Genomic DNA, 23058 nt, shown 5'->3' on the forward strand with positions numbered 1-23058 from the left:
CTCTGCTTCAAATTGGACAGTTATCTGAGGGGTCAGGAGGCTCATATTAAAAAGATACTAAGATATAGGCTTAAGGACTTTACTAGTAGACGATAATTATACACAGTATTTAAAGGGTGTAATTGATATTTTGTTATTGAAGTGTTCTAGCAGTGAAGAATTTGTTGTGTCAGTGAAGTGTGTTGAGTAAGTGAAACGTGTTCCTGTCAGTGAAGCTTTATAGTTTATAGTGGCAGTGCAAAGTATTTGAACAGTGAAATGTTTTTGAAGTGTTAGTGAAATCAGAATAGAATCAGTGAAATGTGTCGTAGTTCCAGTGCATGAGTGAGTTGACAGCGAAATGAGTGTAGTGTTGAAAGGTACTTGTGCAGATATGAACATATCATACTCGTGGGTTTTAGTTCGAACATAGGTTTAAGGTACAAATTAGATTAACTTTAAATGTTATTTTAACTGATCGTGCTTCACTTAATTTAGGATGTTCCCTGTTATTATTATTATCATTATTATTATTATTATTATTATTAATTATTGTTAGTATAGTATTATTATTAATTGTATTTTTTATTAATTGTGTTTATTATTATCTTTATTTGAGTGTAATTAGTTACCACTGCCACCGGGTATATACCCATTGCAGTGTGAATAAATACATACATACATACACATCGAGAGCCCCACACAAGGAAAAGTTCTCGTAAAAACACAATGACAGATTTAGTCAACAACCTTCTCATATCTTCCGAGCCTCTCATTTCAAATATCAGAAAGTCACATAAAAAACACAAAACTCCCTTGTGGAAGGAAGGATTACAGCTATTGAAAGACTCTAGTGAGGAAGAAGAAAGTGCATTCATGAAGAAAATGTCAGTAATGAAAATGTAATGATGAGGAATCAGATATTGAATAAAAAACTATTATGTTGTGCAAGTGCTTTTAACTTAAAAAGTGAAAACTATTGAATAACTATTGATTTTAATGCATCCAAGAAAACAACAGACACATAAAATAATTTTGTCCCATTTTGAGTCGATTCTGGCCCACTGTGCAGCGCTGGGGATCAAACCCAGATCTTTGGTTCTTCGTGCCAAGTGCTCTAACCACTGAGCTACGCCAAAGTTCAATCCAGGGCACCGGATCGAATCCCTCTTTTCTAGTGTTTTTCCCTATGTGGCCTTACTCCATGTTCGACATATATGTTGACACATATTAAGTCAACTGCCATTATACAAGGAACGCACTCAATTGAGTGACTTGGTGGCCGGGATTCCACAGTATTATATGCACTGTTGGGCGAAGAATCTACGCAAAGATTAAACAAATCTCAATAGTCTGTGATTTATTTATTAATTTATTAGGTTAATTATTCACATAAAATTCCTATGTAATTGTGCCAAAAAATATTGTACGTAACTAGTAAGAAAGTGCCTTTCGCGCACTCGTTTCGAAATTCCTGACTTGGCTACATCTCACTCATACACACTTTCACTTTCTGTCCTATTTACGTAAATAACTATATCTCAAAGCTTTTTTATACGTATCATTTACAAAAGCTTGCTGTCTTATAAAAATAAAAATTATCAAACACCATTTAAACGTGTATGTAAAAATATTTACGTCAAATTCTCAGCACCCACGTGAGTTGTAGAATGCCTTTTTAGACGAAAATGCTCTGCAAAACTTTTTCCACACAACTCGCATTTGAAGGGCTTTTCATCCATGTGAGTCACTGCATGTTGTCGAAGATGATCGGGCCGTCCAAATCTCTTCTCACAAGTTTCACATTTGAAAGATTTATCACCCGTATGAGTCAATGCATGTCGACGAAGGTGAGTGGGTTGTGAAAAACTCTTTTCACAAATGTCGCAAGTGAAAGGTTTATCACCTGTATGGGTTAATGCATGTCGCTGAAGATGGTGACGTAGTGCAAAACTTTTCTCACAGATCTTGCATTTGAAGCGTTTATCGGCGGAGTGAGTTAATTCGTGCTGTTCAAAATTAACTCTTGAAAAACACTTCCCACATGTTTTGCATTTCAAATTATCACTATTATGACTTATTGTATGAATTCGAAGATAATAGGGTAATGTAAAGCATTCCTCACAAATTTCGCATTTGAACTGCTTATTCCTTGTGTGAATTCTTTCATGTTGTCGAAGATAGTGCCCTGTTGTAAAACTCTTACCACAAGATTCGCATTTGAAAGGCGTCTCACTAGTGTGCGTGAATGTATGTTTTCGAAGATTAGGAAGACGGAAGAATCCCTTACCACATATTTTGCATTTGAAGCGTTTATTTCCTGTGTGAATTAATGCATGTTGGCGAAGGTTACCAAGTAGCCCAAACCTCCTCTCGCAAACGTCACATTTGAAAGGTTTATTGCCGGTATGAGTCAATACATGTCGTCGTAGGTGAGAAAGTAGTTGAAAATTCTTCCCGCAAATATTGCATTTGAATGGCTTTTTGCCTGTATGAATTAATTCATGTTGCCGAAGATAACGAAGTTGCGTAAAACCTTTCTCACATGTTGGGCACTTGAAAGTTACATCATCCAAATGAGTTAATGAGTGCTGACGAAGAGAATCAAGATATGTAAAACTTTCATCACAAATGTCGCATTTCTTTGGATTTGTATCAGTAGACGTGTGCATGAATGTGTCGGAATAATCTTGAGATTTCTCCAATGTGTTAATTTCGTGGCTCCTGTCATCATATTTGGACTGCAGCTGCATAGCCCTGTAAATCCATAGTTCTATGTTCACAAATAAGGAAACAACTACTACACTTTCTTTAGTTCATTTAACGACCCTGTATCAACTACTAGGTTATTTAGCGTCGATGGACTTTGTGATATCGAGATGGTATTTGGCGAAATGAAGCAGAGAATTCGCTATAGATTACCTAACATTCGCCTTACAGTTGGGAAAATTTAAGGAGGAGGGAAAATCCAATCAAGTAATCAGCCAAAGCAGGAATCAAACCCGCGTCCGAGCGCAACTCAGGATCAGAAGGCAAGCACCTCTGCCAGCTGAGATACGCCAGTCGCCATTACTACACTTAAGGTAGCACGATGGGAAATGCAAATGTTATGGAAAGTTACTTCGAACTCACTAGGATGCATTTACTTATAAAGCAGTTGCTTGTTGCATTTTATAACTTTAGAGCATGTAAAGAACTTGTTTCCCAATAACATATCTCCTGGCAAAATTCACTTCCCATTATAATTTTAAATAAAATTCGAGTATTTGTCTATAAATAATGTACGTACACTTCGAGGCAGAGAAATGGACTGACTCTTGTTCGTTATTGTTTCTTCTTTCCTATACATTACTACTGATCAAATGTCAGAACCACTAAAGTTCAAATGCCACTATACTCACCTATCAGTAAACTCAACACCTTCATTTGTCACATCTGCCTTCAGTTCCTCTTTTACTGCATCCTCTTGCCAAGATTCTTCCTGTGAAAAAAAAAACGTCATTTCAGACTTTTACAATATTTTATGTGATGGCATATTTTTAGTTCTTCCTCAACATTATAAATACAGACAATCCAAAGCTATGGATCTATAGATTGACAAATCAAACAAACCCTGACTGAGTTACTACGTGAGTGCTGGATGTCTTGGGGAGGAGCAAGTGAGAAAGCACGGGGGGAAGGGAGAGAGCACTATGCACTATGTACTTGCAGGTCCACTCACAGTTTGTCAAACCTGCTAACAAAAGCATTAAAAGGTTAACTAGTTGTCTGCAATGCTAGCATAATGGAACCTTCCTAGCCGACAGTCGAGGCAAAAATGAAGAATCCGTTAGTGTGGTAATACTGGAGAGTGGGTCTTCTATTGGTCGCGATGGCCACACACACCCTGTCAGATATTTACGTGGTGATTGGTGACTGAATGACGAGAAGCGAGGGGGAGAGAAGAAAGAAAGAGAGAGATTCCAGAAGTTGGCGTGTTTACGGGGTTTCACTTTAAGTTGTCAAACTATACGTATAGCCACCATCATCAACAAAGGTGAGAAAAGGATAGGCTGACCAGACGTCCCCAGTTTTGAGTAGTTGTCCCCGGGGAGCAAATGACACATAGGTAAGAACCAAAAGCCGTGTATTAAACAATGTAGGAAATATTTAAAAACAAAAGTCCCTAGAGATCTCAAAGACAGATCTTTTGAATTAAGGGTTAAGTACAATAACTTTTGAAGGACTTGTTTACAGAATCAATCTGACTTCTTGTGTAAGAACCCAAGATAAAATACCATCTAATTCCAAATCAAAACAACTTACCTCAACTTCACATTTTATAATTGGGAACGTAACACGATCTTCATTTTCTTCGTGTTTTATGTCTGATGTGAGCTCGTACATCAACTCGGACGATTCCAGTTTGATGTCACTGACTTCCACTTTCAACGAATTCTTTGTCTGTGAATAAAATATTACAAACTATCTTATACACTGCCAAACATGTAAGTTTTCTGAGAAGAACTGCTTACTTTTTATGATGGATCAATAGAAAAGCGAAACCTGTATAAACTTACAATAAAGAAAGGCTTTTCTTCTCCATTTTCGACATCAACCTCTGAAGTGAATGCTTCCATGACAACTTAGAACCAAGTTCAAAAATTATCTCTCAGCTTAGCTGCAACATACCATCAATCATTACTGATGATCATTTTCTTACGACAATATATAAGAACAGCAAATTCATACCATGTATTCAATTTCGAATGGGACTTCCAGTATATTATATCCATGAGGTCAGCTGCCACTGGAGCTAAATAACAGCTGTGAGCAGTATAGGATGAATATAAATGAAAACAAGACGAAGACCATGGTTGTCGCAAGAAAAATAAAGAAGGTAAACTTGCGAATTCTAAATGAGACAGTAGAGCAAGTGGACAGCTTCAAATACTTGGGGTGTACTATAATCAGTAACATGAGCTGCGGCCAGGAAGTCAAAAGGAGGATAGCAATGGCAAAGGAAGCTTTTAATAGGAAAAGGAACGGACCTCTGGAAAAAGAACTAAAGAAGAGACTAGTGAAGTGCTTTGTGTGGAATGTAGCATTGTATGGGGAAGAAACATGGACATTACCACTAAACGAATAGAAGCATTTGAAATGTGGATATGGAGAAGAATGGAACGTGTGAAGTGGACAGACAGAATAAGAAATGAAATATGATTCACTTTATCACTTACATGTAACGATTTTCCCTTCACACACAAGCCATCATTTTATAGGTGCGAGAAATATGACCAAGAAAATGTTTTAACGCAACATTTATGTAATACAGTACACTATCGAGAAAAACATCTTTTAAAACCATATCATCCACTTCGTGTGAACCCTCAATCACAGCCTCTGAGACGCAATGCATTAGCCTAACATATACAAATATGCTGTGCATTATTCTCTGCAATAGTACGATCGCAACCTGCAAATTTAAGGAGATCTACATACTGAATTTTGCTGTTCTATGTTATTTTCTATTCGCGTGATTGTTTCTTTAACAGTGTTCGTAGGGGAAACTGTTGTACCCAGGGACAGTTTTTTTTAAATTTCAATTTCTTAAATTTTTGTATAAGCTTTTATAACTTTTTATTATTAACAGCAGTATTTTTTAAGTTTAAAGTATCTTAGAAAAAATGAAAGGTTTCAATTAAGTAATTTTTTGTATATATTTTTTTTTAATTTTCCTGAAGTGCTACATACTGTCCCTAGGTACATAAGGGTGATGTACCTTGAGACATAGAATGACATAGCTTGGGACATGGTTCAATATAATATTAATGTAACTAATATTTTATTAAGTTTATATTTCTACAACATACAGATAATTTACTTTTTTATAATTATTATTAATGATACATTTTGCTTTACATTTAATGTAATAACAAGTTGTTGTTGTTTTCTAATGCCAGGCATTTGACAATAAAGTCATTTGATCTCTTGCACTCCAATATTTTCCAAGGATATTGTCATGGTTAGCCACTGACGCACAGATTTTGAGATGTTCTGAATCCATTTCTTGATTTGAGTTGCACAATGGACAGTTAGGAGACATATAGGTCTATTCCAATTCTATGCAGATGCTTGGCCAAACAGTCATGGCCTGTTGCCAATCTAAATGCAGCTACAGACGATTTCCGTGGTAAATCGGGAATCAACTGTGGATTATGATACAGAGAGCTCCATTTTTTCCCTTGAGATTGTGTTATCAAATTTTGTTTGTTGAAGTCTAAGTATGTAGATTTAATAAATCTTTTCACAGAGTAATACATAGATTTAGTAACAGGTCTGTAAGTAGCAGTGCTGCCCTTATGTAACAACAAGTGATAATGTTGCTAAGTTTTAAATAATTCTCAATTTTCTTGACAGAAAACAATATTAGGCTTTCCAATTAAATGAATTTCTTATTATGCAAGGCCGTATCTTTCAAATGAAATTTTGAAAACATATTTCTTAGTGCCCCTTAGGCTTGAATCTTTTCTTTGAGAAGGTGGGGAAGTTTGAACACAGTATCCTCTGAAGGAAGATCAACAATTTCTGATTGCTTATTATGTAAAAAAAAAAATAAATTGTTATATTTAGTAAACTTCTTTAGATACTGAACTTCAGATTCTGTTTCATAAATCTTCTTACAAATTCTACCGACAAAAAATTTATAATTAGTCTTTCTTTCCTGCCAAAACAAAATTTTCTTCTCTTATTTCTTCTAAATTCGCTCAAGCAATGTAATTTATAGTTTAAATGGCATCTTCATCATCATTATCATTAGAACTAACACATTCCTCGACTCATCTGCAGTCTCTTCTGAATTATCTTCTGGAAACAACTTGTGGCTTCAACTTCTTCCATTTCTGAACTTTATTCATCATATTTCTCTTCTCACTCAATTTTCTTTTTCTTTCTTGTATTTCGATTTCTTTGGCATATCTGTTAAAGCACTTGTCTTTCCTTTTTTAGGATTATGAGTTATTCTTTTCCTGGAAGGAGAAGAATTTAGCTTTGTCGGGGTTTGTCTCTTCAATTTTAATTTGCTACATAGCATTTCCACTAAAGCTGAAACCCCATAAAAGTCATTACTAAATACTGTTTTTGATTATTCATCATAAGAGTAACTTATTTACAAAATATTTAAAATCTAATGAGGTCCACCTGAAGACAGTTGTCCCCAGGTACACTGCTCCTAGGTACATCAGGAATCAGTAAAATATATCTCAGTAAATTTTGAAGACTGATGTACCGAAAACAAGCCAATAACCACATGGATTCGTAGCTAGAATAACAGGGTTTAAAAATATATATTTCAGTTCTTAATCGTGTAAAGAAAGAATCAATTAAAAATAATTCATTAATTTGACAATTACTTACTTTTTAGGTTCAAAAACAGATTTTTAAAATAAAATCTCTTCAGATTGCTTCAACAAATAGTAAATCAATCACAGAACAGCTTAATGATGAAATCAAAGTGATCAACTGCGCAAACAAAAATTCCACCACATAACCTTGAAAATAAACGAAGTGTCCCCAGATACAATTTGTCCCTAGGTACAACAGCTTCCCCTAAGGTCGAGAATCAGTGACAGGTTAGGTTTGGTTTCTTCAGACTTTTGATATGGCTTGCATATACGCTTTTTGATTGCTTGATAAATCTTAGGTACGTAGATAAGATATGTAGATCTCCAATTAATGTCTCATGAAATTTAGTGTGATCATAATTTTATATTATTACATCAACCAAAATTGGGACACTGTTATTACTCACAATACCTTCAAAAAATCTTGCAGTAGGCTCCTAGTTTATTTTAGGACACAAGAATAATATTTTAGATGGTTATTTAACGACGCTGTATAAACTACTAGGTTATTTGGCGTCAATGGGATTTGTGATAGTGAGATGGTATTTGGCCGAGGATTCGCCATAAATTATCTAACATTTGCCTTAAGGTTGGGGAAAACCTCGGAAAAAACCCAACCAGTTCATCAGACCAAGCGGGAATCGAACCCACGCCCAAGCGCAACTCCTGGTCAGCTGACAGCTATGCCACTGGCCATGAATATGTAGTATTATGGAAATAATTTTATAATAAAAGAGTATGATGTAATGAAAAAACCATTATTTTGTAATGAACATATTATTGCATTATAACTTTAATTTAAGAAACTTGCCATCAGAGTGACCTGACTAACACGACAAAGTATACCTAACAAAATGTAATAGTTTTAAATAATGAAACAAGAACATGAACAGCCGGCTGCTGGCCTCACGCCCACATGCCAAAGCAGAGGTGGACGATCATCCAACCAGAATGGAGGTATCGTGTGGTTAGCACGATGATCCTCCCAGCCCTCATAGCTGGCTTTCACAACCGGATTTTCGCTACCTATTGTAGCTCCCCAAGTGCATCACGATGCTGGGTGGGCATCGGTCCCATACACTGGCCGAAATTTGATGAGAAAATTTCTTCCCTCATGAGGACTCGAACCAGCGCGCATTCCGTAACGCGAGTCCTAGGCAGGATGCCTTAGACCACGACACCACGGTGCGGGACTTCGTTTTTTAAATCCGCAGAAATTTGAGATGAACAAATCGAACATTTTAAAATACCCTTCCAAAACAAAAAGTTACATTTGTTCAGATCAAATTTCTGTACATTTAAAGCACAAAACTAATGTTCTTTTAACACTGCTTTCTTACACTGATTGAGCATATTTGGAATTAAATCAATGGCTTTCCCAAAACATGCTATGAAATGTTTCATATAAAACAATTTTTTATCTCGTGAAGGAAGCAAAAACGAGCAAGATTATATTAGGTACCCTCCACAAAACTGGCTTCATTTATACACTGACGGATCCTATATCTCCAGAGAACAAGGTGCCGGTGCAGGTGTTACGTGCTGTCTCTTCTCACTTTATACATCTCTTGGATATGGAACAACAAGTTTTGATGGTGAAATCATTGCAATAAGTGAATGTCTCAGGAACCTTCTATGCCACATCAATAAATTTAGGAATGCAGTTATATTGTCAGACTCCAAAGCAGCTATTCTATCAATAGTCTCTAAACACACACCTTCATCTCAAACAGCAGAAATAACTAAAATGCTCTCTCAATTAATATCACTCAATAAAAGAATTGTATTCCAATGGATACCATCCCACTGTGGAATCCTGGGAAACGAGAATGTGGATGCTTTAGCAAAGAAGGGCAGCACTGCTACTTACAGACCTGTTACTAAATCTACATATTACTCTGTGAAGAGATTTATTAAATCTACATACTTAGAGTTCAACAAACAAAATTTGATAACTCAATCCCAAGGGAAAAAATGGAACTCTCTGCATCAAAATCCACAGTTAATTCCCGATTTACCACGAAAATCGTCTGTAGCTCCATTTAGATTGGCAACAGGCCATGACTGTTTGGCCAAACACCTGCATAGAATTGGAATATATCAGTCCCCTAACTGCCCATTGTGCAACTCAAACCAAGAAATGGATTCGGAACACCTCAAAATCTGTGCTTCAGTGGCTGGTCATGATAATATCTTTGAAAAATATTGGAGTGCAAGAGGTCAAATGACTTTGTTGTCAAATGCCTGGCATTAGAAAACAACAACAACAAGAACATTTGTTCAGGTCAAATTTCTGTACATTTAAAGCACAAAACTAAAGTTCTTTTAACACTGCTTTCTTACATTGATTGAGCATATCTGGAATTAAATCAATGGCTTTCCCAAAACATGTTACGAAATGTTTCATATAAAACAATTTTTTATTTCGTGAAGGAAGCAAATGAGCAAGATTATATTACACTTTTCAGATTGAAATATTTCAAAGAATAACCGCTTGAAATTAATCACATTACTTACGGTTTACCCTGTATACCATACTACGTTTTTGAAGTTACAATATCTTTAGGATATAAATAATGTTCTGATAAACTGTTTCATCATAAACAGTGATAAAGTACGAAAAATTCTTATTTATTCCTACAGTCGTTTCTCAAATTCAAGACTTCATAAATTTCTTACTTGAATGTATAGGAGTACGAAGCTCAATTCCAGTTTTCATGTAAATGTTGTTGTTGTCTAGTGCCTTGCACTTGGCAATGAAGCCATTAGCAGTCGTGCTTTCCAATACTTTTGAACTGTAGTTTCTTCGGATCTTAATGCTACACAGGTCTTCAAGTGATCTTCATTCATTTCTGCTGGATTGTTACACAGGACACATATGGGTGAAGCTGAGATACCTATTCTGTAGAGATGACTTGCTAGACAGTCATGATTTGTCAATAGTCTGAAGCCTGCACCTGCTCTTTTCCTTGGTCTCTGGGGGATTATATCTGGGTTGGAAAGTAGTGTAATCCATTTTTTGTCTTTAGCATTTGATTCTATTTCTTGTAGGTATGAATGAGAAAATGTTGTAGTAATCAAGCATTTTATTGAGGAATATAAGAAATTAAATTTAGACTTTTGTTTTATTGTTGTGCCTTTCTTTGCGAGTGTGTCTGTGGTTTCATTCCCCATGACTCCACAGTGTGCTGGAATCCATTGGAGATGGACAATCTTATTAACTTTTTGGAGTTGTGTTAACATTTTGTAGTATTCTCTTATTTTTGTTGACTTCTTTGTAGCATTGGAACATATTCCCTGAATTGCAGCTTTAGAATCTGAAAGAATTACTGTCTTGTTATATTTATTTAAGGGAAGATTTAATAATTGTCGGAGAGCAAAGTGTATAGCCTCTATTTCGCCATCATAGTTTGTTGTGTCTCTGCAAACAGAATGATAAATGTTTAATTTACAAAATCTCATTGCATCTGAAATAAATTGGAAAATGAACGAAGTGACACAATTCTTCAAAAACGTTGTGAAAAGCATTTATTTCGAATAACTTTAAGTCGAAATGCAACACAATTGTCACATAAAGTTATCTTTCAAAATTTTATCCCTGAGTGACTTAATGTTTCTTGTCAAAGTCTATCAAGTCGTGTTTCGCATTAAGGAGGTTTAAAACAGAAAGGAGATGATGAATATAGTCGAAGAAGTGCATCCTGTGTAAAATTCGTGTCACAAATTTTGCATTTTAAGTTTTATGTACGTGTTATTTGAGATAATCCAATTGTACAGCCTTCTTTTTTTCACAAGTATCGCATTTTAAAAAAATTCTTGATACTTGCACGAGAGTCCTGAAGACTGCTAGTAAGATGTGAAAAAAAACCCCTCTTCACCAGTTTTGTAGTTCAAATCTCTGTGACCTTAAGAGGGCTGTTGTAGACATACAAGTTAAGTTATGTGAAACTCATCCGACTAATTAAGGGGAGAGGGTGGTATTTTTTAAAACTTTTTTCCTATTTGGTGTAAAATATTAATTTTTTATATGTAGAGAGCTCATAGCTGTGGCAACTCAACCAAATAAAAATATTTTGAAAAAAAAAATTATTGGGGGGCACAAATCTGAAAAAATATACCCAATGCAGGATTGTACTAAAACCGATATATCTAAACCGTTTTTAAAGATAGATTCAAACAATTTTTGCAATGTATTTGTAAAAGCATGTTCTACAAACTGTCTGTAACAGAATTTTGATATTAGTCCCTACGTTTGTAAAATAAACAATTAAAAATTAATAACAATTTTCTGATTTTCTTTCTTGCAAACAAACGGACGTATTTTTAAAATGAAATCAATTAACAAATTTCTGTTACAGTGAAAAGTTTCCTAATAGTCTAAAGAATGTCTGTTCTAAATTTCATGCATGTATCTTTAATAGTTCAGAAATTATATCCATTTTTGTCTGGCAATGTAGCAAAAAAAAAAATGAAGTTACTGGAAACCGATAAAAGCGGGCGTGTGATTTAAAAATCCATAGCACAGAAAGTTTAAAAATGACGTCTCAACATCCGATAAGGGCACAAATACCCGCAAAATGTTATGCAATGCATTCCACACATATCAAAAGGTATTTTAAAGAAGAAAAAAAAATTTTTTAAATTTAATTTACCGGAAACAACAATAAAAGTGCCCGAGTGATTTAAAAATCCATAACACAGCGCGACTCAACATCCGATAAGGGCACAAATACCCACAAAATCTTATGCTATGCATTTCACACATATCACAGGGTATTTTAAAGAATTTTTTTTTAATTTACTCATTTTTCACCAAAAAATACCATCCTCTCCTCTTAAGCACTGAAAGGTTCATCATTAATATGAATTAATTCATGCTGTCGAAGACGATCAACACGTACAAAACTTTTATCACAGATGTTGCACTTGAAAGGCTTATTATTCGAATGAATAAAAGAATGCTGTCTAAGATTTGAAACATCTGAAAAACCTTTCCCACAATTCTCACACTTGAAAGGTTTATCAACTATGTGAGTAAATTTATGTCGTTGTAGATTAGGAAGTGCAGCAAAACTCTTCTCACATATTTCACATTTGAACGGTTTATCAGATATATGAGTCAACATGTGCCGTCGAATATTTGGGAGAAGTGCAAAATTCTTACCACATATATCACATTTTAAAGGTCTGGCACCTATATGAGTCTTTACATGTCTTCGAAGAAGTGCAATTTCTTTAAAACTCTTGTCACAAGTTTCGCATTTGAACGGTTTTTCACTTGTATGAGTTAAGACATGTCGTTGAAGATGAGCAGGCTGTGAAAAACTCTTTTCACACGTTCCGCATTTGAAAGGTTTATCACCTGTATGAGTTAATTCATGGCGCTGAAGTTGAGCAAGTGTTGTAAAACACTTGTGACATGTTTTACATTTGAAAGGCTTGTAACCAGTGTGCATTGTTGCATGTTGCCGAAGATATTTAATTCGTGCAAAATTCTTGTCACAAATTTCGCATTTGAAAGATTTAACCACTTCATGAGTTACTGCATGTTGACGGAGATGATGAGGTAATGTAAAACTCTTGTGGCAAGTTTCACATTTCAAATTCTTACCACGACTGACATGTTGATGACCAAGTTTTCCAGAACTTTTCTGAGTAACATCAGAATTTAAAGATTTATCAATGCTGTGAGACGATATGTGACTTTCAAAAAGTCCAGGATTCGTGAAACTCTTGTCACAAAAGTTGCATTTGAAAGTCTTAGTGCCTGGGTCAGGTGATGTGTCCATTCGGATATCATCAAATTCTGCTAATTTATGTTTGTGCTCCGCCATGTCAGAAAAATGTTGGGTTTTCTCAGATATGTCATTCTCATGGCTGCTGATGATGAAATGCTGTTGTGCATCCCTGTAAATTCATAGCATTTCATTCACAAATTTGAAGACTACTACCACACTTGAAGCAAGAAGCAATGAAAATGTCGTGAGATATTACTTAACTGACTTTTTCACTAGAATGATGTTCCTGCTAACAACAAGATGTATTTCATAATATTCCACTCCTTGTTCTTTCTTTTTTTTTTTTTTTTTTTTAAGAGCAATGTTAAATGAAGTCGGTAAGATAAAGTAACCATACTTTGGTTTTTAATATCATTAGAATCAATGAACATTTGCTTTAGCAAAGAAGGGCAGCACTGCTACTTACAGACCTGTTACTAAATCTACGTATTACTTTGTGAAGAGATTTATTAAATCTACATACTTAGACTTCTTACTTACTTACTTACATACTTACAAATGGCTTTTAAGGAACCCGAAGGTTCATTGCCGCCCTCACATAAGCCCGCCAGCGGTCCCTATCCTGAGCAAGATTAATCCAGTCTCTATCATCATACCCCACCTCCCTCAAATCCATTTTAATATTATCCCCCCATCTACGTCTCGGCCTCCCTAAAGGTCTTTTTCCCTCCGGTCTCCCAACTAACACTCTATATGCATTTCTGGATTCGCCCATACGTGCTACATGCCCTGCTCATCTCAAACGTCTGGATTTAATGTTCCTAATTATGTCAGGTGAAGAATACAATGCGTGCAGTTCTGTGTTGTGTAACTTTCTCCATTCTCCTGTAACTTCATCCCGCTTAGCCCCAAATATTTTCCTAAGCACCTTATTCTCAAACACCCTGAACCTATGTTCCTCTCTCAGAGTGAGAGTCCAAGTTTCACAACCATACAGAAGAACCGGTAATGTAACTGTTTTATAAATTCTAACTTTCAGATTTTTGGACAGCAGACTGGATGATAAGAGCTTCTCAACCGAATAATAACACGCATTTCCCATATTTATTCTGCGTTTAATTTCCTCCCGAGTGTCATTTATATTTGTTACTGTTGCTCCAAGATATTTGAATTTTTCCACCTCTTCGAAGGATAAATCTCCAATTTTTATATTTCCATTTCGTACAATATTCTGGTCTTTTCGGGATTTACTTCCAAACCGATCGCTCTACTTGCTTCAAATAAAATACTTAGACTTCAACCAACAAAATTTGGTAACATAATCCCAAGGGAAAAAATGAAACTCTCTGCATCAAAATCCACAGTTAATTCCCGATTTACCACGAAAATCGTCTGTAGCTGCATTTAGATTGGCAACAGGCCATGATTGTTCAGAACACCTCAAAATCTGTGATTCATTGGCTGACCATGATAATATCTTTGAAAAATATTGGACTGCAAGAGGTCAAATGATTTTATTGCCAAACGCCTGCATTAGAAAACAACAACAACACATATTACAGTAGTATACTAGCTTGTAGCAAAAGCTGTAAGGTGAGTCACGTTATCTCATTCTCATTCCATAGAATTGACATAGCTGTCACAAATACTACAACTACTACCACAAACTAGGGAAGAAAATAGGGCTAACATGGTGGAGACTAGCCATTTGCAGACCTAAGAGGACACTTCACTAAAAATGACAACTTTTTCCCGAGTAAGTTTTTTTCAACCAAATTTTGAGTGTATGTTTACTATGTAAAGGACTAACAAAATCCAAAATTTGAACTCCCGAATGTTTTTGGCTTTTGAATTTTTTAGAAAGATTTTCAAACCCAAGATTTTAGTAGATCTCAATTTTTTAGTTTTTTTTTTTTTTTTTTGATACATTCACAAGACAAGAGAAACATTTCTATGCATTCATTTTATGAAATATATCTTTTATTCACTTTCAAAAAATGTTTTTAACTTTTGAATATGCTATTTTTTCTATAAATCACGAAGAAAATATTTATAAAATAAGCAGTAGCATTTCTTACAAAACAAATGCATAGAAACATGCAGCTACCTCATAAATACTTTCAGTAAAAAATTTAATTTAGATTGATTAATATTTGGCATAAAAAAGTTGGTGTTGAATCAAGAAAAATAAACTTACGGAAAAATTAATTTGAAAGTAATATTAATATTAAAGTAACACATACCTATTAACATTCTTCTCCACTACATACTGTACATATAGTAACTTCAGGAAGCCAACTTTAGAACAAAATGTTACTACATTTGTAATCAGAAATTTGTAAAATAGAATTCTATGATGAAAAAATAATTTTGACAGCTCTTTAAATGCCATAACAAATGGCCTATACTACATTACTCTTACTTTCTTCGATCCCAATGGCATTAGAGCATTCGAGGCCTAGAGGTTCATTTCCCTTTCCTTCCTCCTCTTTCTACTTTTCTGTTCCTAGTGCTGACCTGCTATGGCACTAAAATCGTCCTCCAGTGGCTTAAGGAGGGAAAGCTGGTGGTCAACAAGATCTCCAAGCTAGGTCCAATGGACCCATCGAGCAACAGCAGGTGTGGTCCTCCAGACATTCTGGGGGTTGTGTGTGAATGAAGTAGCCACCAAATCGTTAAAATATGGTGTTCACTTAAATCGGCTACAACTTGCCATTTAACATCTGTGCTTCAGTGGCTGGCCATGATAATATCTTTGAAAAATATTGGAGTGCAAGAGGTCAAATGACTTTATTGTCAAACACCTGGCATTAGAAAACAACAACAACATTAAAGAGGATATGGACAGTGGAGTAAGAGACTGAATTTTAGGAAGAGGGGCGAGAATTTACCGTAAAGCCATTTCTGAAAGTATTATACACCACTGGTTAATTTGGTCTTATTTGCACAAAATATTCGCTAAAGATAAATAAAAAACAAAATTAGAAATTCGATGGAGTAAGAGGTTGAAGTTGCACAACACAGAACTGCACGCATTGTATTCTTCACCTGACATAATTAGGAACATTAAATCCAGACGTTTGAGAAGGGCAGGGCACGTAGCACGTATGGGCGAATCCAGAAATGCATGGGAGACCGGAGGGAAAAAGACCTTTAGGGAGGCCGAGACGTTGATGGGAGGATAATATTAAAATGGATTTGAGGGAGGTGGGATATGATGATAGAGACTGGATTAATCTTGCACAGGATAGGGACTGCTGGCGGGCTTATGTGAGGGCGGCAATGAACCTTCAGGTTCCTTAAAAGCCATTTGTAAGTAAGTAAGAGGTTGAAGTTTGGGAAGTGAAGTGAAAATTTACCGTAAAGCAATTTCTGAAAGTATTAGGGCCTATATACATCACTGGTTAATTTGGTCTTATTTGAACAAAATATTCTAAAGATAAATAAAAACACTAAATTGGAAGTTCGAAAGAAAGACTAGAAGTCGAATGTATGTAGTTGAAATAAAATTATCATTACTGTTTGGCCTACTATAAATCAGGAATACATTTACCAAAATACCGGAAACAAATGTGAGAATCATTATTTCATAAGTTATCAATTAAAAAGATAAAAGAGGACAACAAACTGCAGCTCTCTTCTATCTTATAACGGAAGAATTAAGAGCAAGATGGAAGCTCAACATTATTATCCTCACCTGTCAGTAAGTTCTCCATCATTTATTGTCACGTCTGAAATCAATTCTTCTTTTATTGGATCCACAGACCATGACTGTTCCTGTAGAAGGAAAATTTAACTTAAAGACTTGCAGGGTGTGCAAAATAGATGTTTTGGGTTTTGCATCATGTCAGTGAAACTGAAATAGATCAGGGGAAATGAAGTGCATATGCAATATGATACTGCAATCGGCCACAGGTTGCAATTCCACAATAAGTGATTATCTGGTTAGATATATTTAATCGATTCTCAGACTGTAAGACAAATGTCATGTAATGTCATGGTGAATTTTCGGTTTCATCTCGTCAAAAAATTAGCATTTCGTTATCACCAATTTCAGTAATAATAGATTATCTCACACGTAATTCTGCATCATTAAATAGGCCTACATTAAAGGCATGGGCGGCCGGGTAGCTCAGTTGGTAGAGCAGCTGGCTACGGACTGGAAGGTCCGGGGTTCGATCCCAGGTGGTGACAGGAATTTTTCTCGTTGCCAAACTTTCAGAACGGCCCTAAGGTTCACTCAGCCTTCTATAAAATTGAGTACCGGGTCTTTCCCGGGGGTAAAAGGCGGTCAGAGCGTGGTGCCGACCACACCACCTCATTCTAGTGCCGAGGTCATGGAAAGCATGGGGCTCTACCTCCATGCCCCCATGTGCCTTCATGGCATGTTACGGGGATACCTTTACCTTTACCTTTTTACATTAAAAGCATGTGTCATACAAGTAGAAGTTTTAAGTCGCAAACCTAAAAAAAAAAAATTGTATAGCATCTTTGACATGTGAATAATTTAACAGCAGAGCCATAATTTGAATTTTGAATGTATGAGTGATCTGAAAAAAATTAATCCAACCACTTTAGATATAAAAAAAAGAAGGAAAGAAAGCCTTGGGACCTTGCATGTGAATTCTCATCATCCTCCACTTTTCCTACATTTTGCACATACTGTAGAATATGGATATATTGTGACAGCGACGTGAGATTCGAACTCACGACCAGCGTCCCGCAAGAAAGCAGATCGCACAGGCTCCACGGAACATTGAGTGACGTCGCGCGGTGGAGAGAAGAGAGAGGGTGTATTACGTCACGCGACGAGTTTGCGCGCGCATCTGGTTCTGGTAGAGAGGAGAGGGCCCTGGATTTCTCTGGAATGCCATCTCTAGAGACGGGTGGAACCTTCGAGGTTACGTCGCTGTAGTTATAAATTACGGTCGCGAAGGAACGACAGCAGTTTCGAGTTTTCAGTTATTCTGTCAGAGAGTAAGCCAGAGCGAGCAAGCCAGTCAAGCCAACCGGAGTTCGACTCGAGTGTGCGTCCGCATCTGCGTCAGCATCCGAAGGCCTGAGTTCGAGTGCAGTGGATCGCAGTTGGAGGGACCTGAGTTCGAGTGCAGTGGACCGCAGTTGGAGGGACCCGAGTTCGAGTACAGTGAACTGTCTCTGAAGGTCTGTGGTTCGAGATACTGCGAACTCGAGTGACTGAGATAGAAGAACTGTGAACTGAGAACTGGTAGTTCTGATTTGTAAATAGTGCTTTGTAAATATTAGTTAAGATTAACAGTTCATTGTTGTGCGTAATAGTCCAAGTAAATTGTCATTGTCGTCGGTGGAGTGCTATAACGAATACTGTGTTGAGTGAAGATCCAATTGTTGACGAGAGCGTTTAAGGTGAATTGTAGAAAGGAATTATTGTTGTGACGAATAAATTACATTGTTGTTACTAATAAAATTTACAATATTATACGAAACAAACAGTTACTATAGTAACAGTATTTTAAAATAAAAATAACTATGAGAAATGATTTAAGTTTTCAGTACCAGAAATTTTAAATGTCTTAACTGACTTCCTATGCAAGAGCACAAGACAAGACAAACGACTTTTATATGAGGCGTTTAGTTGCAAAATCAGATATATCACTAAAACATAATTTTTCAGTATGAAGGAAAAACGTTTCCAAGGAACCAAGGATTTGCAACCAATACTATTCTTTCATCATACAAATCCATGTGATGTATCTGGCTTTGGAGCATAACAATGCTATAGCAATTATACAATCATACGATGAAATGTAACATTAACACATTTCGAAAAAAAGTGATGTATCTGATTTTGCAACAACCTGCCACATATAGGAAATAACTCACTTCAACTTCGGACTTCAGCACTAAGGATGAAATGGGAACTTCATTCTCTTCACATTTCATATCTGATTCAAATTCAAAAGCCAACCCAGAAGGTTCCACTTTGATGAAATTGACACCCACACTGTGCTGATTCTCTTCCTGGAATAACAAATTACGAATAAGTCACACATTGCCATTTATACAGTCCTCTCTGTAGATTGAAAACTCAAAAAAAGTTTCATATCCATTGTTCAAGAATTAAAACAGAATATCAATATCCCGAATTTAAAAGAAAACTTACAAATTAAACCAAACCCTTTAACTGAATTAAATATAGAATATAATCTAAATTTAACAGAAGTAATACTAAAATCAGAAGTAAACACTGAAATACTGAAACAATTCTCTTTAGAGACAATTAATATTAGGTACCCTCCACAAAACTGGCTTCATTTATACACTGACGGAGCCATGATCTCCAGAGAACAAGGTGCCGGCGCAAGTGTTACATGCTGTCTCTTCTCACTTTATAGATCACTTGGATATGGAACAACAAGTTTTGATGGTGAAATCATTGCAATAAGTGAAAGTCTCGGGAATCTTTTATACCACATCAATAAATTTAAGAATGCAATTATATTGTCAAACTCCAAAGCAGCTATTCTATCAATAGTCTCTAAACACACACCTTCATCTCAAACAGCAGAAATAACTAAAATGCTCTCTCAATTAATATCACTCAATAAAAGAATTGTATTCCAATGGATACCATCCCATTGTGGAATCCTGGGAAACGAGAATGCGGATGCTTTAGCAAAGAAGGGCAGCACTGCTACTTACAGACTTGTTACTAAATCTATGTATTACTCTGTGAAGAGATTTATTAAATCTACATACGTAGACTTCAACAAACAAAATTTGATAACACAATCCCAAGAGAAAAAATGGAACTCTCTGCATCAAAAGCCACAGTTAATTCCGGATTTACCACCAAAATCGTCTGTAGCTGCATTTAGATTGGCAACAGGCCATGATTGTTTGGCTAAACACCTGCATAGAATTGGAATATATCAGTCTCCTAACTGCCCATTGTGCAATTCAAACCAAGAAATGGATACGGAACACCTCAAAATCTGTGCTTCATTGGCTGGTCATGATAATATCTTTGAAAAATATTGGAGTGCAAGAGGTCAAATGACTTTATTGTCAAACGCCTGGCATTAGAAAACAACAACATTTCCTGAGAACAGTTATTAATCATGCATCCATGTATATGAAAGACTTACACAAACTTACCTTCCAGAAGAGTCTCTCCCCTTTATTGACGTCATCACTCTGTAGAGTAGATATGTCTATCTTGTCTTCTTTTTTAATCACGTCCATATCAACATACAACCAACTTTAAAAACAACTCTCTGCAAGTAACGTTGTACCTGCAACACAAATAACAAAACCAACTTATACTCGTATTCATTATTACGTCACTTCCTTTGTTTCTGCGACCTGGATCTTCATGCATTATAATATTAGGGAAACAACTAGAACCAGAGTACATACACTAGACATTTACTGAGAACCTTTCACTTTCAACAATTTGTATAACTTTTTATGACGTCTGAAGCAGATAGATAGATAGATAGATTTATTCGTTCCATAATATTCTTACATTTGCTTTACAGCATAGAATAAAGAATATGTCCAATTCCTACGTTTAACAATAAGATGCAATACATATAAAATGCAAATATGAAATATGTACAGAATTAATACCTTAATAACAATATTTTATACAATGTAATATGTTTACCATTTAATAGTATTATAATATTTACACAGTACTGTGAAATGTCAAGAATTCATCTACAGAATAGAAAGTATGAGATATTAAGTAATTTTTTAGTTTTACCTTAAATAATGCAGGGGTTTTGGCTATGATTCTTAATGTCTTCAGGAAGACTATTGAACATTTTTATCGCCATTTAACGTACTCCTCTTTGAAAGCATGGCGTATGAAAATCATTCCTTCTGCGAGTGTTTATATTATGTATGCCTGAGTTAGTTGGAAAATTTTCTTTATTACATAAGAGGAAATTTATTGTAGAGTATATATATATTGATTTGTTAAGGTTAGAATCTCTAATTTTTTTTAAATAATCTACATGATTCTCTAGCCTTTCCTCCAACTATTATTCTAATGGCTCTTTTTTGTAATAAGAATATATTTTTACTATCTACAGAAGGAGAATATTGTTAATTTACTATTTTGCTTGAGTACATGTCTTTCAAAATTACTGATATTTCACATTAAAGTCATAAAAAGGAATACCTAACTTTATTACCTATTGTGAATGATTCTTTACCTTTACAATATAATTAACAAATATACAGGATAACCAAGATAAAGTTTCTGTAACTTAAATTCATATTAGAAATCTTGTGTGTGTACCTAGGCTAATAATAACGAACCTACAATATGTAATAGATAGGGTGACTAGACGTCCGGATTTTGCTGGACATGTCCTGCTTTTTTAGTATTTTGTGAGCATTTGGCCGGTTTTTTATGATAAAGCCAAAATGTCCGGCTTTCTGCCTTTCAGCAACATAATGTACTAAATACTGAAATACTGCAGAGCCTATATGAGATAAAATCTAAGGTCAAAAGTGTGGCTTTCTGTCGTTATACGAAAAATATGCATTTTATGAATTCTATGCTCTAAAAGAATTTGTTTTGAAGCAAGATGATACATTTTTCTTGGAAACAATACATTTTCAGTGGAGTACATTTTTTGAGCAGGTTTTTCAACCCAAACTTTGCTGTATATATGTAAATTCTTTTTTTCAATAATTGCACATAATGACCCAGTGGTCAGATGTAAGGGAAAATTTCAGTATACGGATACCTCACTGACAATAATTATCTTAAAATACTAAAAGAACAGATTTGTCTGTGTTTGTCAAATGTGCATCATCATGCTTACGGAAAGAAACTTTCCAGTGCCAAAAAATTTATTTTGTGTCCACCAGGTTGGAATTTTGGAGTTAGAGGGGAAAGGAAGATATCCGTGTTCTGAAATTTATCCGAACAATGAAATTATAAGATTAATAACAAATGAGGTCAAATGACTTTATTGTCAAACGCCTGGCATTAGAAAACAACAACAACATAAGATTAATAACAATGGATAGCTTTTGTACTGTGTCTGCCTATTGCTTTTATCGTTCTCAGTGAATGAAAAGGAATTTAATGTGTTGTCAGACTTTTTTTCAAAATGTCCTGCTTTTGAATTTTTTGATCTGGTCACCCTAGTAATAGATTGCATAGGGGAAAAAATAAATACAATAGTAGTACGTTACATATGAACAAGACAAATATTAATGTGAAAATAAGCATAATTGAAGACGTTAAACCTCCTCTGTGACAGAAGTATATAGCATAGGTAGCCTACTAAAAATGATAGGAACTAAGTTATCTGTTACGCAGTATATTTGTGAAAGACAATTCATTATGTAGACAATAAAAGATCATGGAATAATTACCTAGTTAATATAATTTAACTATCTTGTATTATACAATTTTTTTATTGAAATTCAAATATACTATAATTATATTAAATAAATTATATTACCTTCCTCATCAATAAATAAAAATATATGAACGAAATCATTCATTTTATCAATAAGACATTTGGCATCATCTGAATCCCAAATTAAAAAAAATAGTTTCTTTTTTCTTTATAATTAACTAACGACTTAAAAAAAATGTAACTGTTCTGTATTCAGGATGCTTGTGATCACCCTCACTGGAAGGCTGATGATTTAAGAAATCTTTCTCTCCCATTGATTTATAATAATATGAGAATTTTTGTAACCACACACATGCCATCACAGATCACAGCCACTATGACGTCATAACGAACAAACAAGGTTCTTACCGTCCATAGTGCACTGAATAATGATTAACTTCTTGCAGTAGTTGCAGGAAGAAATAAGTTTATTGGTTTATTGTTTCCCTAGGAGATGCGATAAATTGGAATCCTAATAAAAATTTATATGGAATAAGAACGGATTTAGTTTCACAGTTGAAGCAATAAAGAATCCCCTCCTACTTTCCCCGCGAA

At 35.2% G+C, this 23058-nt stretch overlaps 2 protein-coding genes across 3 annotated transcripts; both read right to left on the minus strand.

Moving 5' to 3' along the window:
• Nucleotides 1-655: 655 nt before the first annotated feature.
• On the minus strand, nucleotides 656-5358 carry LOC138690939 (zinc finger protein 235-like). Its single transcript, XM_069812519.1, has 5 exons — nucleotides 5199-5358; nucleotides 4539-4639; nucleotides 4285-4422; nucleotides 3381-3460; nucleotides 656-2736 (listed from the first exon to the last, which is right to left on the minus strand). The coding sequence occupies exons 2-5, from the start codon at nucleotides 4596-4598 to the stop codon at nucleotides 1614-1616; spliced, it is 1401 nt and encodes a 466-aa protein (XP_069668620.1). The 5' UTR covers nucleotides 4599-4639; nucleotides 5199-5358; the 3' UTR covers nucleotides 656-1613.
• Nucleotides 5359-5554: 196 nt separating this feature from the next.
• Nucleotides 5555-23041, minus strand: LOC138690968 (zinc finger protein 226-like). 2 transcript variants are annotated; one of them, XM_069812579.1, is made up of 5 exons: nucleotides 22873-23041; nucleotides 20237-20373; nucleotides 18962-19099; nucleotides 16797-16876; nucleotides 5555-13268 (listed from the first exon to the last, which is right to left on the minus strand). In XM_069812579.1, the coding sequence occupies exons 2-5, from the start codon at nucleotides 20321-20323 to the stop codon at nucleotides 12197-12199; spliced, it is 1377 nt and encodes a 458-aa protein (XP_069668680.1). In that variant the 5' UTR covers nucleotides 20324-20373; nucleotides 22873-23041; the 3' UTR covers nucleotides 5555-12196. The 2 variants fall into 2 exon arrangements, with proteins under 2 accessions (XP_069668680.1, XP_069668670.1); XM_069812569.1 differs by lacking the exon at nucleotides 22873-23041 and adding an exon at nucleotides 22567-22855.
• Between the last annotated feature and the right edge of the window lie 17 nt (nucleotides 23042-23058).

Source organism: Periplaneta americana, chromosome 2 (genome assembly GCF_040183065.1).
Source record: "Periplaneta americana isolate PAMFEO1 chromosome 2, P.americana_PAMFEO1_priV1, whole genome shotgun sequence".
NCBI classification, from domain to species: Eukaryota; Metazoa; Arthropoda; class Insecta; order Blattodea; family Blattidae; genus Periplaneta; species Periplaneta americana.

What these genes read in the sequence shown, in the direction of transcription:
- LOC138690939 (XM_069812519.1), bottom strand. Translation starts at nt 4,598, where the DNA reads ATGGAAGCATTCACTTCAGAGGTTGATGTCGAAAATGGAGAAGAAAAG. An exon ending in TTATAAAATGTGAAGTTGAG is followed by an intron (nt 3,461 to 4,284) that starts GTAAGTTGTTTT and finishes TTTTTTTCACAG; the next exon opens with GAAGAATCTTGGCAAGAGGA. An exon ending in GGTGTTGAGTTTACTGATAG is followed by an intron (nt 2,737 to 3,380) that starts GTGAGTATAGTG and finishes ATGGATTTACAG; the next exon opens with GGCTATGCAGCTGCAGTCCA.
- LOC138690968 (XM_069812579.1), bottom strand. Translation starts at nt 20,323, where the DNA reads ATGGACGTGATTAAAAAAGAAGACAAGATAGACATATCTACTCTACAG. An exon ending in TGCTGAAGTCCGAAGTTGAA is followed by an intron (nt 16,877 to 18,961) that starts GTGAGTTATTTC and finishes TTCCTTCTACAG; the next exon opens with GAACAGTCATGGTCTGTGGA. An exon ending in GATGGAGAACTTACTGACAG is followed by an intron (nt 13,269 to 16,796) that starts GTGAGGATAATA and finishes ATGAATTTACAG; the next exon opens with GGATGCACAACAGCATTTCA.